This window comes from Pelodiscus sinensis, chromosome 10, assembly GCF_049634645.1.
Source record: "Pelodiscus sinensis isolate JC-2024 chromosome 10, ASM4963464v1, whole genome shotgun sequence".
NCBI classification, from domain to species: Eukaryota; Metazoa; Chordata; order Testudines; family Trionychidae; genus Pelodiscus; species Pelodiscus sinensis.
The window spans coordinates 20,679,162-20,696,202 of NC_134720.1; the positions used below are offsets into that span (position 1 = coordinate 20,679,162).

Genomic DNA, 17,041 nt, shown 5'->3' on the forward strand with positions numbered 1-17,041 from the left:
GCAGAAAACATGCTCCATTTTATTTAGAAATAAATTTTAGAAGAGTGTGTGGTGGTGTTGTTGTTGTTTTTCAAATGACATTTGCTATATTTGGATTCAAGGATTTTGCTGGAAAGTGTGACCAGAGAGTGGGAGGAAGGAGAAGATATAGACAGTGGAATGGCAACTGGGCCTGAGCAGAGTGGGGATGGGACCTAGAAAATGCAAAGGGGCGAATATGGGTAGAGCCATAGACTGGGGAGCTTGCCTCCCCAAGCAACAGCTACACCCACTGCCCATGCTCTTGGACTACATCCTATGTTTCACTTACCTTGTAGTTTCCAGGACTAGCCGCTACAAAAAGCAAACATTAATGGCGTTTAGAAACTTTATCTCAGCATTCCAACCTGATATATGTATTCAGTCAAAATGGGAATAATTTAAATCCCTATTACTGAATTTTTTATTATAGCCTCTCTGATCTCTCTGAGCATTTTAAAATCCCCATCTCCATCCTGGTCAGATGGTTGGTAGTATTCTTAATGCTATACTCTTTATTGTTCCAGCATAGAATTTCTATCCATAGAGATTCTATGGTGCAGTATAATTTATTTATGATGTTTATTATAATTGACTCTGTTTTCTTTCACATATAGTGCCACCTACCAGCAGAACCTACTTTGTCATTCCTATATATATTGTATCCTTGTATTACCATGTCCGACTCATAATCATTGTTACACCAAGTTTCTGCGATACCTATTATATCAATATGCACATTTAATACTAGCACTCAATCAAGTTCACCCATTGTAGTATTTACACTTCTAGCATTTGTATGCAAGCACTTATAAAATGTGTCACCTTTTAGTTATCTGCCTTCATGTGATGTAGTTCAGTGGGACTCTTTTTCTTTTGACTGTTTCATCTTCAGTTCCTACCTGTACTTCATCAACTTGTATCTTCTCCTCTTTATTGGGATATAAAGAAACCCTGTTACTAGAACTTACCTCTATCCAAATTGTGTGCCCTCCCTACCTATCTGCTTTTCCCCAGCCCATTCATCGATGTCCAAAATAATGCTGTGTCTCAAATAACTTCTTCACTCTACAGCCAGTCCATATCTTTAAACACACACAGTTACCGAAGGCACCTGTGGTATTGTACATTATTATATAATTAATCCATACTTCCCTGAAGTATCATTGGTCAGATTTGTACTTTTACAATTTCACAATTTTCAGTCGTTCTATATATCTTTAATATTGAGATTTATAGTGACAGTCACTGTTCCAGGTAAAGGGATTGTCCAGGACTGATCTTCATTTGGTGCCAAAACTGACAACAGGATAGTTTTTTTGTCTCATTGAACATTGCATTTTCGGTTCTTGATGTCTGAAACTATATCAACAACTTTTCTCCTCTGTAGAGGATAGGATGATAACTTCCTACATGCAGTGGCACCTGCAGCCATACACACATTACATTCAGTGTGTACCACGGTTGGTGAGAAGGAGCAGCACTAGCTGCTCTGATGCCCACTCAGATTTGGCCCCACCCAACCTCTGTCATGATGTCAGGGCTGTGGAGCCAAAACTGAGAGAAGGACATAGCGATCTGGTTCACTGTGATCACAGAACTGCTTGAGTTTGGCTGTAATAAGAGAAAATGGGATTACATTTAACAGTGCAAAGTGCAATGTCTTCCACTGAGGAACTGATAAAATTTGTTGCTATAAACTGAAGTTCATATGTTGGAAATTATGAAGGAGGGAGACCTGGGTATATTAGTCAGTCACAGGATGACTATGAGCTAACAATGTTCTCGTAGAGATAGGGAAGTACTAGTGCTATTTTACAATAAATAGTCTGGTAGCACTTTAAAGACTAACAAAATATATAGATGGTATCATGAGCTTTTGTGGGCACAGCCCACTTCTTCAGATGACCAGAGTGTTGGATGTTCAGAACCAAAATTAAATAGGGGAAAAGAGGGTAGGAGGAAAAAAATAGGGGGGGAGGGGAGGGACGAACAAAAAGAGGCAGTGGGTGTATAAATATCAAAGGGATAACCGAGTTGGTATGTAACAAGCAAAACCTAAAGACTGGATAGTTAAAGGAAGCTACATTCAACACTCTGGTCATCTGAAGAAGTGGGCTGTGCCCACAAAAGCTCATGATACCATCTACATGTTTTGTTAGTCTTTAAAGTGCTACCAGACTATTTGTTGTTTTTTAAGTTTATTCTGTACAGACTAACTTGGCTACTCTGAAGCTATTACACAAGACATTCATCAGACTTCATCAAGAATACTGTGCACAGTTCCAGTTGCTCATGTTCAAGAAAGATTAATTCAGACTGGAACAGGTGCCAAGAACGGTTACCAGGATAATCAGAGGATGAAGAGACTATTTTATGAGAAGAGACTAAGGAATTTGGCTAAGAAGGGATATTGCTCTATAAATACATCAAGCAGATGCACACCAGGGAGGGAGAAAAGTTCTTTGATCTAAAGGACAGTGTTGATGCTACAAGTGAGTATAAACTGGCCTTGAATAAATTTAGGCTGGAAACTGGAAAAGAGTTTCTAATAATCAGAGAAGCAAGGTTCTGGAATAGTGGCGATGAACAACTTAAGTACAGTAGAACCTCAGAATTATGAATGCCAGAGTTGTGAGTAGACTGTCAAACACATATCTCCTTTGAACCTGAAAGTACATTAGACCAGGCAGCAACAAGTGGGAGGAATAGAGGAAGCAAATACAGTTCAGTACTGTGTTAAATGTAGCCTACTAAATAAGTAAAGGGGAAATTTAAAAAAAAGATTTGACAAAGTGAGGAAACTATTTCTGTGCTTGTTTCATTTAAAGTAATATCGTTGAAAGTATTTTTCTTTTTCATAATAAAGTTTCAAAGCTGCTTTAAGTTATTATTCATTTGTAAACTTTTGAAAGAACCAGCATAATGTTTTGTTCGGAACTAAGATCATTTCAGAGTTACGAACAACCTCCATTCCTGACATGTTCCTAATTCTGAAGTTCTACTGCATTTTTAAAATAGATCTTGATCAGTTATGATAGGGATTATATGAGAAGGTTCGCAGTGATAGCAGGGACCTGGACTCAATGAGTTAGAAAGTTCCTTCCAGTTCTATTTTTCTATTATTAGCTCCTCAAGGACATAGGACCATAAAAAATGTGAACTGGCCCCTTTCGGTCAGGCTTTTTACCAGTGTAGTCAAGAAACCTACCATAACTATGGAGTTCATATATGATTTGGGCCGCACACTATAATCCAAATTATAAGATCTGTCTACAGCTCTATAATGAAGGGCAGCAGATGTTCAAACAATAGTATCTCAAATTGGCTTCCAGCATGAGTAGTTCCTATAGACCATGTGTAACTGTCTGTCCCATCAAGAGTTCTTGACTATTTACTTTCATAACCTTGGTATGGATCCCTTAGAAACCATAGGCCTCATTGCTTACTACCTTGCACCTTGTATAGTCATTTACATCTTTTACAAAGTGGGTGCACAATGCTACCACCAGTGTAAAGCAAGTGGAGATTTCTGGCAAGGCAGCAATTTAGCACTCACTTTGCATAGCATTAAATGACTATGCAAGATGCAGTGCACAGGCAAATAGTGATGTTGGCTTCCGGAGTTCCCAACTCCTTCCCCTTAAGCTCTCACCCCTGCCTTCTTCTGCCCTTTGCCCACTTCCTCCTGCCCTATGGGCTTTCTCCTCCCCTCACCCCCATGCATGCCATTGAATAGCTGGTCTGCAGGAAGCACTAGGGGAAGGGAAGGGAAGGAGCTGATTGGCAGGGCCTGTTGGTGGGTGGGAAGAGCTAGAGGGGGAGGAAGAGCAGCTGAGCATGCACTGTTTGGGTTTTTTCCCCCCAGGTGTGCTCCAATAGTCAGTGCCTGTGCAGGCAAATTATTTGGGGACTGTACTAGCCAAGACAAAGAGAAGCAAAAATTATTATATGTGAAAATCAGCTTCCTCTGTAATGGAAGTTTTTCAGTGAGAAAGGTACCAAATAGTGTAAAGCAAAGTACAATATTAATGCCCCAATAACAAATCATAACTTCTAAATTCTTCAAATAAGCTATGCAAAGACGTAGTGTACTAAGCAGAATTCAACACCCATGATTCTGAGACTACAAAGGCTTCTAACGTGTGCATACAGGTACAAGTCTAAAACATGAGTATTTCCCCTAAGGATGGCATGCTAAGGTAACTGTTTGAGGAATCAGCCAGTCTTTCTATTACAAACATTTCAGTTCACCTATTACATTTTGGGTATAAATCTAGTGTAGAAATAGCCATCTGGTGTACTTAGTGTGTCAGATGATCTGTCCATTCAAACTAACACTAACTGAGCTACTCCAAAATACCGTCAAGCTTCTCTTACTATGGTCACTGGCAGGTAGAATTGACAGCATCTTTTTCTTAGATAGGAAGTAACTCAATAGGTCCTGTTATGAGATCAGTTTTTGACCTCTGATGATTCTTTCTTATAGTATATCACATGAGCGAGTCTGATGTAATGTCAGACATTGTCTATGAAAAAAATCTATGGGATTATGGCAGCTTGCCTGAAGGAAAATATTTTTATCACTACTCTTTTTGTGTAGACGAGTCTAATGTACTAGAAACTAATTACGTATGGATTTTCATATAGTGGGTCAAAACAGCAGTCTTAAACTAACATAAATTTAAGGTCAGCATTCCAATGAAAGTGAATTAATATTTAATATCTCTTATTACAATCTATGCAAATTTAATGAAAAACACTACATAATGCAACATCGTCTAAAACTGACATGCATGATGGTATGGTCAAGATTCTCAGTTTGTGTGAGAGGGCATCTCTCCGTTGACTTCCATTTTTCACCAGCTGAAGATCTGGTCCAGGCAAAATCAATTTGACTTTTCTATGGCGCTGTTGCTCAATACCCTGCTTATGTGCATATATACTATTTTATCTCACAGTATAGACTATTGAATTCATATCTGTAACTATTACGTTGCATATATGAGTTGGTGTATGAACCATAACTGACTTTGTTATGCTCTGTGCATTTTAAATTCTCAGCTATGAACAGTTTTTGTGCCTCAAATAGTTAAATCTTCTGTGTTACAAACAGGAGTCAGATTGTGAAGAAAAGTTATTTTATTCCCAAGGTCTACTTGTGATGCCTAAATAAGATGTGTGTCTCAGGATGTTGTGCACATCATCATTATATCTTTCTTCTCTGCTTTGATTAGCAGAGAAGTAATGGAAGGTGTCTTTTAAATTATTGTCATTAGAGTTCAGAAATGCATTGAGAGGGATGGGTAATTCCCACCTCATTCAGAATTTTATTTTAAGTCGGCCAGAGATTCCAGAAGATATCACTCACTCTCTTGAAATATATATATGATTCACTTTTTGGAGATAACCTTTGTGACCATAGGGGCTTGTGGTTTAAATTTTTTGAAGTGAAATCTTACATTTAGCACTCAAGTTGTTCCAGAAAATAGTACTGGCTCACCCACCACATAATGGTATAATGTGACCCCAATTATAAACAGTAAAAGTGTGTATATTCAGTCATTCTCTTTTTGATCTATTATAGTTTAAAATGATGAAGTGTTATAAACTAGTTGTCTTGTAGATCTTTGGCTCTAGCAATTGTTAAATGAATATGAAACTACTTACTTCTTATCCTGATAACTGGGAAGCAGAGCTCAAAGTAGGGAGAAGAAAAAGGAGAGGATTCATGTTATATTGCAGAACAAGACTAAATTTGAACAAAACACAGTATGGGTATGTCTACACTACCCCCCTAGTTCGAACTAGGGGGGGCAATGTAGTCATACGGAGTTGCAAATGAAGCCCGGGATTTGAATTTCCCGGGCTTCATTTGCATAAAGCCGGCCGGCGCCATTTTTAAATGCCGGCTAGTTCGAACCCTGTGCCGCTAGTTCGGATTAGGCTTCAGTTACTTTATTCATTCAGGGTTAACATCATCACTTGAACCACTAGCCATTCAGGAAGCCTAATCCGAACTAGCTAGTCCGTGCCGCGTGTAGCCGCGCGGCACGGGGTTCGAACTAGCCGGCATTTAAAAATGGCGCCGGCCGGCTTTATGCAAATGAATCCCGGGAAATTCAAATCCCGGGCTTCATTTGCAACTCCGTATGACTACATTACCCCCCCTAGTTCGAACTAGGGGGGTAGTGTAGACATACCCTATTTGGTAAAACTCTGAGAGATTTCTGCAGCACATATTCAGTCAGTTCCACCTATTAACTGTGTTTTTCTTTTCCTTATTTTATTTCGTTTTTAAGTATGATTTTATTCTGAGAATCTTGGCATCATTCCTTCTTATTGAAGTGAAATAGGAGAAACTTTATACAACAGTGCCTTGCCATTCTGAAGACTTTATAATTCTCAATAAAATAAAACAAAATGGAGCCATCTTAATAAACATTCAACAAACATTTAACATCAGAGCATTGCTATGAGCTCTCATTAATTTGGTTATTATTAGGGTACTGTGAACTAAAACAAATCTGACAAAATAAGCAAATACATTTTATTACCCTTGACTTCTTATTCACAAAATTCAGTAATTCACATTAAACTTCCAGTCATTATTAACGAGGTTCTATCTAAGCCAATTGTTTTATATAAAAATTGATTACTGTTGTCATTGATGTTAGTCACGATTTATGTGTTTTATCTTTTATTTTTAGAGCAATATTTTGCCATTGAAACTTTTTAATTTCTCTGTAGTTTTTTATTAATAGGATCAAATGAAGTTTTATTGTTAAATGTGATTATCTGCCAAACACAGCCCTGGAGCTCCAAGTCCTCTGTTATCCATGGAACAGATACAATATGGGCAGCAGCAATTCAAGTTTCCATACACTTCTACATCAATGTATCTCAACCCTGACCTTGGAGGGACTATCTCTAAGGTTGAGTTCAGTTACTTTATTCGTTCAGGGTTAACATCATCACTTGCACCACTAGCCATTCAGAAAGCTTGAGGCTCTGATTTCAGATGCCAGATATCAGCCAGATTACAAATATAAAGCCCTGATCTGGCTATTGAGGAACAAGTGAGATGCTTGATCTTCTGTTACCACTACTGAGGAGCTTCCAGACTTCCTCCATCCCTAATCTGTTTGTAAATATTAGTGTAGGCCCTGAATGAAATATTATGACAGAATGTGCTTTGAATATATAATTTAGGATATATGTAAATACATTTCATTTACAAAATATTTTTGTTTTAACTCCTTGGAGAATTCACCCATTTCTACAAATTGCAAATAGAGATAACCCTTCAACATTAATTCTGAAATACAGGGCATCACCCTGCAACCAATTACTAGCAGGAATTTTAGTAACTTTTCTGAGGAGTCATCCTATTACCATCAATATTGTTAGCAGGATTAAACCCAACGTTTGCCCCTGAAAAAGCTATTCCGTAACTTCACCCTCCCTTTTTAACCTGAATTCAAAACAAAACAAACTAAAAACAGTCCTTAATACAGATGTTTGTTTGCAATAACTTTTAAATGCAAATGTAACCATTACCTTTTTAACTTTAACTTTTTATTTTCTTTTTGTAGATGACAGTCATGTCCCATTCAAAGGATCTCAAGGATGACTTTCACAGTGACACGGTACTCTCCATTTTGAATGAACAGCGCATTCGGGGTATTTTATGTGATGTCACTATAATTGTGGAAGATACCAAATTTAAAGCTCACAGTAATGTACTTGCAGCTTCAAGCATTTATTTCAAAAATATTTTCTGGAGTCATACTATCTGTATTTCCGGACACGTCCTTGAGTTAGATGATCTTAAAGCTGAAGTGTTCACTGAAATACTTAATTATATCTACAGTTCCACAGTTGTCGTTAAGAGACAGGAGACAGTAACAGACCTAGCAGCTGCAGGGAAGAAACTGGGAATATCATTTCTGGAAGATCTTACTGACTTTCATTTTTCAAATTCCCCTTGTCCGTATACATTTTGTATTACTGAAAAAGGGGTGGTCAAAGAAGAAAAAAATGAAAAAAGACATGAAGATTCAGCTATCGCAAACGGGCCAAGAATCACAAATGCATTTTCAATTTTTGAAACTGAAAATAACAACAGTTTGTTTTCTCCACTTGACTTGAGAGCAAGTTTTAAAAAGGCATCTGAGACAAATAAAGCAACCAGTGTTGGCCTTGATAGGGATGATGCTAGCAAAGATGCAGAGCCAGCCAGTACTTTAGCTGAACACTCCTATGCAGTTTCTTCTGGAGGGGATGCTTTTCAAGGAGCTCCTTTTTTAGAACATGACAGCCGTCCCCTATATAAAATGAATGAAGAGAGTTATGAAACACTTCAGACTATTCCTTTACTTCAACCAATAAAACAAGCATGTGATGCACCAAAGATAGCCTTTAAATCCCAGTGTATTGGTTTGGCTACAGCAAAAATATCAGCCTCCAAAGTAACCAACACAGATGTTCAACAAGACGCAGTTATGGATCAAGTGATTATTCCTTTCCCTCATGATAAGGCAGGAGATTTACATTTTTCCACAGAAGAGGAAAATAAATCTGCTAAAATCCCTGGATCTGTAGCAGCAGTTATTCCACCTATTTACAGATGTAACTGTTGTACCAAATCTTTTGATGACAGAGCTTTACTCAGCACCCATCTTCAGCTTCACACAAATCATCAGGAACTTTTAATATGCAAATACTGCAGCAAACAATTTGCAAATCTTAACAAACTGGAGGATCATGAAGAAATCTGCAGGAGTTCAGGCAGTATATCTGGTCAGAGTGGAAATCAACAAATCTTTTTGGATAATTATACCACCGCTGATGAAAGAAATGGAAGCTCACATGGAAACACAGAGTCTCTCTTGTCCGAAAACAATATTACTGAATACTCCAGTGCAAACTGCACCTTGCCAGACACAGACCATTTGGTTAAAGTTGTTGATGGGCAGATATTATACACATGCATTGTTTGCAAACGTAGCTATGTAACATTGTCTAGCCTTCGAAGACATGCAAATGTGCATTCATGGAGAAGAACTTATCCTTGCCATTACTGCAACAAAGTATTTGCATTAGCTGAATATCGGACCAGACATGAAATCTGGCACACAGGGGAAAGGCGTTATCAGTGCATTTTCTGCCTTGAGACTTTCATGACCTATTACATACTAAAAAACCATCAGAAATCTTTCCATGCAATTGACCATCGGCTTGCAGTAAATAAAAAAACAGCTAATGGAGGCTTAAAGCCTAGCATGTATCCTTACAAACTTTATAGGCTTTTACCTATGAAATGCAGAAGGCTACCTTATAAATCCTACCAGAATTCTTCATATGAACATGTACAAGCAAACAACCAAGTTAATGAAGCTACTTCTAGTACCTGCGTTATTCAGAATTCTCTCAACTCTGAACTACCTTCACTGAATTTTCAAAATAATATTTTAACAAACAATACTGCTATTTCCTTGAATACATCTTCATGTAATGATGCAACATCATCTATGAATATTCAGAATGTTTCATCCTGGGCAGTAGGAATGTTAAATTCTGACCTACAAAGTGGCTTTTTTACTGTAGAAAAATCAGTGCCCTCAGTTGCAAATGAACTTAGTTCTGGTTCTCAGGAATGTGATACTTCTGTTCTGTCTTTCAGTAATGTGAGTGAAAATTCAACCTCTGTTATCAACTATCGTAGCTCAGCACCCTCGGTTATAATGCACAGTAGTAGAGTTTCATCAGTAATAATGCACAGTAATGCAGTCACTTCTATGGGAAGTTGTAAGACAGTATCCTCCAACAATACAGCCAGTCAGTTCATAAAAGATGACTGTAAACATGGGTCAGATAACTATGGCAAAGGCATTACTAAAGCAAAAGCCATTAAAGAGAAAAAGAAAACACTTCTGTGCAATAGAGGAGAGGCACTGGAGGAGTGCCACTATATTACAGGATCTGCAGATTCAGCTAACAAAACAACAGATATTGTTCAAGAATCAGGTAAAACTGAAACCTACATTGCAAAGCCTGCCTTACCTGGAACATCTACTGACAGTAATGTTGCTCCTCTTTGTCAAATAACAGTAAAAATTGGGAATGAGGCTATTGTAAAAAGACATATTTTAGGATCCAAACTGTTTTATAAAAGAGGAAGAAGATCTAAATGTGAATCTGAACAGGACAGTCAGCCTCAGGAGGCTAAAACAGAGAGAAAAGAAAGAAGCCCCGCGAGGCTTTGCAGATCAGAATGCATGGAATTGTCTGAAATGTGTGATGATGTAAGTGATCAAGATTCCAACGACAAACCTTGGAGACCTTATTATAATTACAAACCAAAAAAGAAGTCTAAACAGCTTAGAAAAATGAGAAAAGTAAAGTGGAGGAAGAATCATAGAAACAAGAACTCCAGTAGTGAAAATCAAAATACATGCAATAGAGAGTATGCACTTAGAAATATTCCTGAAGAAAAGGGCATCAATAAAGAAGGAAACACAGAAATGCCTAATCTTCATTGTGAGCTCTGTGTGAGAGAGAAATCTTCCACTGAAGAAATCCAAGAACCTATACATTGGCATGTACCTACTTCAAAGCCTTATATTTGTGAATTATGCCAAAAGCAGTTCCAGAGCCCATCCACACTGAAAATGCATATGAGATGTCATACTGGGGAAAAGCCCTACACTTGTAAAACCTGTGGTAAGTGTTTTTCAGTTCCAGGAAACCTACAGAAACATGAACGCATTCACTTGGGCATCAAGGATTTTGTTTGTCAATATTGTAGTAAGGCATTCACTTTAAATGAAACACTCAAAATACACGAAAGAATACATACTGGAGAAAAACGCTACCATTGTCAATTCTGCTTACAGAGTTTCTTATATCTTTCTACCAAAAGGAATCATGAGCAAAGACATGCACATGAACATAATGGAAAAGGATATGCTTGTTTTCAGTGCCCTAAAATTTGCAAGACAGCAGCTGCTCTTGGAATGCACCAAAAGAAACATCTATTCAAAAGCCCAAGTCAACAGGATAAACAAGAGTATTTGTGTAATGAAAGCTCTAAACCTTTGGAGAATCAAAATTTCATAGACTCAGATGGGAATGAAGTGAATAGTATACAGAGTATGACTCCGAAAGTTATACTTTGAGTGACAGTATCAAAACCAAGAAAAAAAACACTGAAAAATATATTAGAGAACAACATATAGAAGTATGGGATGCAAAGGAAACTCCAAATCTGAGCAGGTTCAAAAAAATAATGATGACATTTTTCATCCATAAAACTTCTATATATTAGCATATGCAAAAAATGCACTGTACCAGAAAAACTAGAAATATTTGCAATAGTGTAAATATAACATGAAGGAGAATAAAAGTCTGATTCAAAATAGTTCCGCAATCATGGACAGTTATAATATATAAATAGAAGAAAATAGCAGTCCCAATCCAAAACTCCTTTATTAGGAGTTACAAGTAACTAGCCACTGAACTCTCTTAAATGTACAAAAACATATTTTATTCTGAATCAATCTGGGTGTAATAAAGGCCAAATATATAGGTTCAGAGTACATTCACTAAGAAGAATTTGTAGTACAGAAGATTGACATACTTATAATCAAACTTTCATGGTAATGTGTTTATAAATCAAAAACAAAATTTAAAAGATCATGACCTAATATATACAATATCTTAAAATAACCTGCTGAAGATGGAAATGTTTATTGAATGTGGGTATGAAGTATAGTTCGGTTTTGGAAAACTTTTCTATATCACAGTAGGGTATATACTGGGTTATACTGTTGTATGAATACTACATTTTACACCATCTATATTCAATTTTTACAGTTACATTGATAGCCAGTGGGCATCTGAGTGTCAGTAAGGTTTGGAAGCCCAGAATCATGACAATAAATGTTCATCTTAAATATGAAGTCTTCCAAGTTGTGTAAGTCCTGGAAGGTCCAGCTATCAATGTATGGCAGACCAGCTAATCCAGGGGCAAGTCCAGACTTTTGTTGTAGAAGCCAAATGAAACACTCCAGTTTCATGATGAAGGAGTTGTGGAACTGACCAGTGTGAATACCTTGTGTAAATACATTCCTAACCTACCAATGGCTCTGAAACGCCTACATTTTTTAACCATTTCTCTTCTCATCGGGGGATGCTTAGTCCACGAAAGTTCTTCCAGTTGGAATAATTCCAAACATCCCAGGAAGAGGAGTTGGACTAGCTCTTGGTCTTCAAATGAGTGGGCTAAAGCCAACAAATAACAATTACCCTTTTGATTTGCTTTTGGGGTGACAGGGGTGGAGAATATTTCGTTTCTTTCATCCATACATCAGTCAGGGCTGTATCATTGTCTCTGCAAACTTTCATCCATACAGACATTTGAGTCAGTTCACTGTGGAGCTGGGATGTAGGTCAGTCTACTGTGGAGGAGGAGTGTCCTCTTGCCCTGACAGTCTTTTTCATTTTATGGGACTAGGAGCTTGCACTTACCCACTATCCAGTTGCTGTTTCTTGGAGTATAGTGTATTAACCATTGGGCCACATGCTGGCCCTAATCTCTAGTTGACAACTAAATAGAGAGCTAGATGTATGTTTTGGGTTGCAGTGTCTTTAAAGTTCTTCCCTACATGAATAATGTTCATCCAGAAAAGAGTACCATCCCCACACCAAAACACATCATGCAATGAGCCAGATTTCTATGTATATTGATGACCAATCTTGGTAGAGATGCAGTTTCTGTTTGAGTAAAAAGGAGCCTGTTTAGAAAGTTAGTACAACTCCCCTCTGATTAAGGATTAGTCCCTGGAGCTGCATGCTTACAACCTGGCTCAGTCTTCTCTGGACAGACACCAATCTTGTGTGTGAACACAATTGATAGATTCCATATGTTTCTAATCTCATTGGTCTGATTAGAGCTGGGTCAGTGTTCCTAGCTTTGGATCTCTGAATTCTTATCTAAAGGAATGTTTACTTTGTGACAAGTTGGGATGTGATCCTATTCTGCACTCATCATCCTCAGCAATTTATTGAAGTTGAAGTTGATTGTCTTCCATGAATTGTCCATTTCAAACTATCTGTGGAGCCACTGATGGCTTAAAAAGGTTTTTCTGGAGCCTCAGATTCTGCCACATTATACACATGGGTGCAGATGAAAGTAGGGTATTCATTCGGGTCATAATACACTCTGTTACTTCTATTTTTCTGTCATAGAGAGTTGCATCTAATTCTCGAAATGCTGAGTTCTCTGCCTCAAGCAATTCCTCCATCATTATTGGTTCTGGGTTCCCACAAGTGGATGTCTATATTTTTAGCAGTCTGGAATCAGGCATCCGGATAATATGGCATGCCCAGCAAAGTTGATGATAAATAATCAACAACTTCATGCTCGTTATATTGGCTTGCATGAGGACTCTGATGTTAGTATGTCTATCATCCCATTTGTTTTGGAGATTTTTATCTATACAGCATTTAATGATACTTTCCCAGCACCTTATGATGTCTTCTGTGTGCTGTCCACATTTCAGCTCCATATAACAAAGTGGGAATCATCACTGCTTTATAGACTGTGATTCTAATTTTGATTCTGGTTGTTGCAGTCTTCAAACACTTTCTTTCTCAGATGACCAAAATTTTGCTTGCTTGTATAAGCTGATACTTGATTTCTTCAACAATATCAGCTATTTATGGAAGTTGGCTTCCAAGATATGAGAAGTATGCAACATTCCTTAGAGGGAGCGTAAAACGTGATCAAATAAAGCATTGCAGCAAGGAAGATGAAGAGCATGTGGACAATGACACTACCCTGATTGACATCTGTCTTAACCTTATAAGGAGCCATAGTGGATCCATTACAGAAGCTCACTCCTTGTGTGTCATCATGAAAGACATGAAAAAGAGTGACAAATTTCAGTGGACAACCATATACCAGAAGGATTTTCCACAGTGCTTCCCTGTTAATTGAGTCAAAGGCTGCTGTGAGGTCAATGAATCCCATATGTAGCAGTCTGTGGTATGGTCTATATTTTTCTGTAACTGGCAAGAGGAAAAATCATGTCATTAGTGTCTCTAGATGGCCCCCCTGAGATTTAGGAAGAGAGCAAGAAGACAGTTTAGGATAAATTTTTCAAGTTCCTTTTCAGCAGTTGCTAACAGAAAGATTCCTCAATAATTTTCACAGCCAGGTTTATCCCTGAAATAATGCACATGGAAAATCAGCACAGAGGCACTCAGGGATCCAACAAAACATGATCCTTTCTGCCAATGCCACAGCAAGAATACATCACAATGGTCTGCCACAGATTACCTGCATCAATGAATTGTTAATGTGTGTCAGCAGAGTCCACATAGATGGATAATCTTTGGCAGGCTAATGCACATTAGATTCACAACCCAGTTTGCTGTGAACTAATTATTCATATAGAGAAGCAGTAAGATGCAATCCTAAATGCAGACCCCATGTCTACCATCCTACCTTGGGATATGGGATGCTGCAGGTTGACCTGCCTTAAATCCTGAAGCCAGTGCTTCAGCATTTCCAATCCCCCAGGGGCTTATGTGTGTCCCGGGAGGTATGAGCCTCTACAAAATGGTAGGCAAGCAAAAAATACAGGATTAGCAAAAGAAATGTCTTAACCAGTCACCAAAGGAAGGTACTAAAGAGTTACAGCACTCTGCAAAATAACAAACAGTTCTGAGATGCCCTCTCTTTAGTGTGATCTAACCCCTTCTGTGAGTCTGAGATCTGATCATTGTTTCAGACGAGGCAGACACTCCTGCCTTCTCTCTTGCTCTAGCGTGGTCTTCTAGCTTGTGGCACTGGAAGCTCTCTTCCCCCTACCCCAACCGCTTAAATACAGTTGTTTTTGTTCTTACACACCAAGTGAGAAATTCCAACCTATTCCACCAGGCTTCGGTAGAGCCTCTAACGTCCCATGGTGATGGCTGGCTGGTATTAGAAATTGTAACTTGTTAGCCCTAGATTGCTAGATGATGGCTTCTCAGCCATAGTCATCCTCTAACAGTCATAAGCCACAAATGTTCATTTGGTGCCCTTTACAGCTCTATAAAGTCCTATGTTACCATCTCAAAAGAGACATCCAGTAAGACCAGAGTATTGTAGTGAATATTGTTTCAGTGACTGGAACAAAGGATCTAATTTTGAAGATGGAGAAAACACTTTTTAAAAAATGGTCAAAGGATAGTAGATGATTTTGATCTATGCTTTATAGCACAGGACTGCTCTGATAAATATCCATAGTACTGCATCTGTACTATCTATTCTTCATGTATTTTCATCTGTACACAGTATTATAAAATAAAGGGCAAGGCATAGATTAGTGAACCTCAGCTTCATTCTACGTACAAATATGATACATTATTTGTTTGCTTATTTGGTTTTTATTAGAAATTGCAAAAGAAGTGATATCTTGGGTATGATAAAACTACACTTGAACTGATAGTGCAGTATTGAATTAAATAATAGTATTGTCCACTTATTTATTCTGCCAAGGATGAATGCTATGAATCAATGAGAATTTTGGTTCCATAGCAGCTTTAGGTCCAGACAACTAGGATTATGAAATAAATACAATAAAAATGTGACAAAATACATGGGGATATTTTCTAAGTGGGTTTATACGCTGATAACTGTAGACCAAAGCAAATCAGGTAGAATATTTATACATAAAAGATAATTTTACAAGTATTTTATATAATTGTATGGTTCATAAAAATATTGACAGTTTGTGTTAGGTTTGGGGGGGTTGCATATTTTGATAAAAATACAATGACTTTATAATTCTGTGTATTCTCTACTGTTTATAGCAAATCCATTTTTAAGATGGCCATGTCAAGTTTCTTGTTAATTGTAGGACTTTAACTGCAAGTAATATGTTGAAGTAATCAGTCAAGTACTAATGACCAAACTGGAATTAAAATAAGTGTAATAGATGGAAATATTGTACACTGTAAAAGAACGTAATTTGTTACATTATGGCATTTGAATTTTTGTTTAAAAATACTATTAAATGCAGATATTAAGGGTTGGAAAAAAGTCTATTTTATTTTTAGAAAGAGTGACTATAATTCTGGTTGTGATTGATTAAAATAACCTATTACTATCCTTATGTGTCTCCATTTTTTAAAAAAAGATTTTAATATTGACTTATTTTTATAATGTGTTTGGTCAACAGTTTTGTATCTCCTGTTTTATTCACCTGCTATATTTAAGATTTTTTATTTCAATATAAATTTGTATTAAGTCTGAAGGGATGACAATACAGTAGCTACCATATTTATAAATTCAATATAATTTCAAATAAGCTTATTCACCAAGGAAAACAGGAGTACTGATTTCAAAATAACCAGCCTGTTATTTTGAAATAATGGCATTGGTAGTGTGGATGCTCCGCTTGTTACTTCGAAATAAGGGGGGTTATTTCGAAATAACTCCCTACTGTAGACCAGGGCAAATTCTCCATCCTCATTCAGTTCCAGGACAATGGGCATGACAGCTTTTGTGATATGGACACTGGCAATATGATGACCAAATGTCCTGCTTTTATTGGGACTGTCCCAAATTTAAATACTCTGTCCCTGTGCCCCATCAAGTAGTGAAATGTCCCAGAGAGCCCCGTCAGACATTTCACTATTTGATGGGATTCCGGTGTGGTGCAGCAGCCTCCTCTCCCTCCCCTACTTCCCCTTCCAGCAGGGCACATAGGACAGCTGGGGCAGCTTCCACTAGCACGCGGACTCTCCCTCTTTCCCTTCCCTCCCTCCCCCGGTGGGACTGCCTCTGCCGTGCAGGGTCCTGGTCCGGCAGCCCCACCTCCTTCTCCTCCAGGCCACTTTGGAGCCTCAGCAGGAGCTGCGTGGAGCCCAGCTGGGGCACTGTGGCATGGGGCACGCTCAGGCTCGGCAGGTGCCGGGACTGGAGTGGAGGCCCCAGTGGTGCTATTTTTAGTGCTGTGGTCTGGTCCTC

The 17,041-nt window shown here is 38.0% G+C and overlaps 1 protein-coding gene across 3 annotated transcripts in view; it reads left to right on the top strand.

Annotated features, from left to right (window-relative positions):
* The window catches only part of ZBTB38 (zinc finger and BTB domain containing 38), a 37,820-nt gene extending 21,663 nt beyond the window's left edge, over window positions 1-16,157 (top strand). For all 3 annotated transcript variants that reach the window (XM_006119872.4, XM_025182993.2, XM_014571926.3), the window contains one exon: window positions 7,614-16,157. In XM_006119872.4, coding sequence (XP_006119934.1) covers window positions 7,614-11,198 — 3,585 coding nt within the window. In that variant the 3' untranslated portion in view covers window positions 11,199-16,157. The remainder of the gene's footprint in view (window positions 1-7,613) is intronic.
* Window positions 16,158-17,041: the final 884 nt, after the last annotated feature.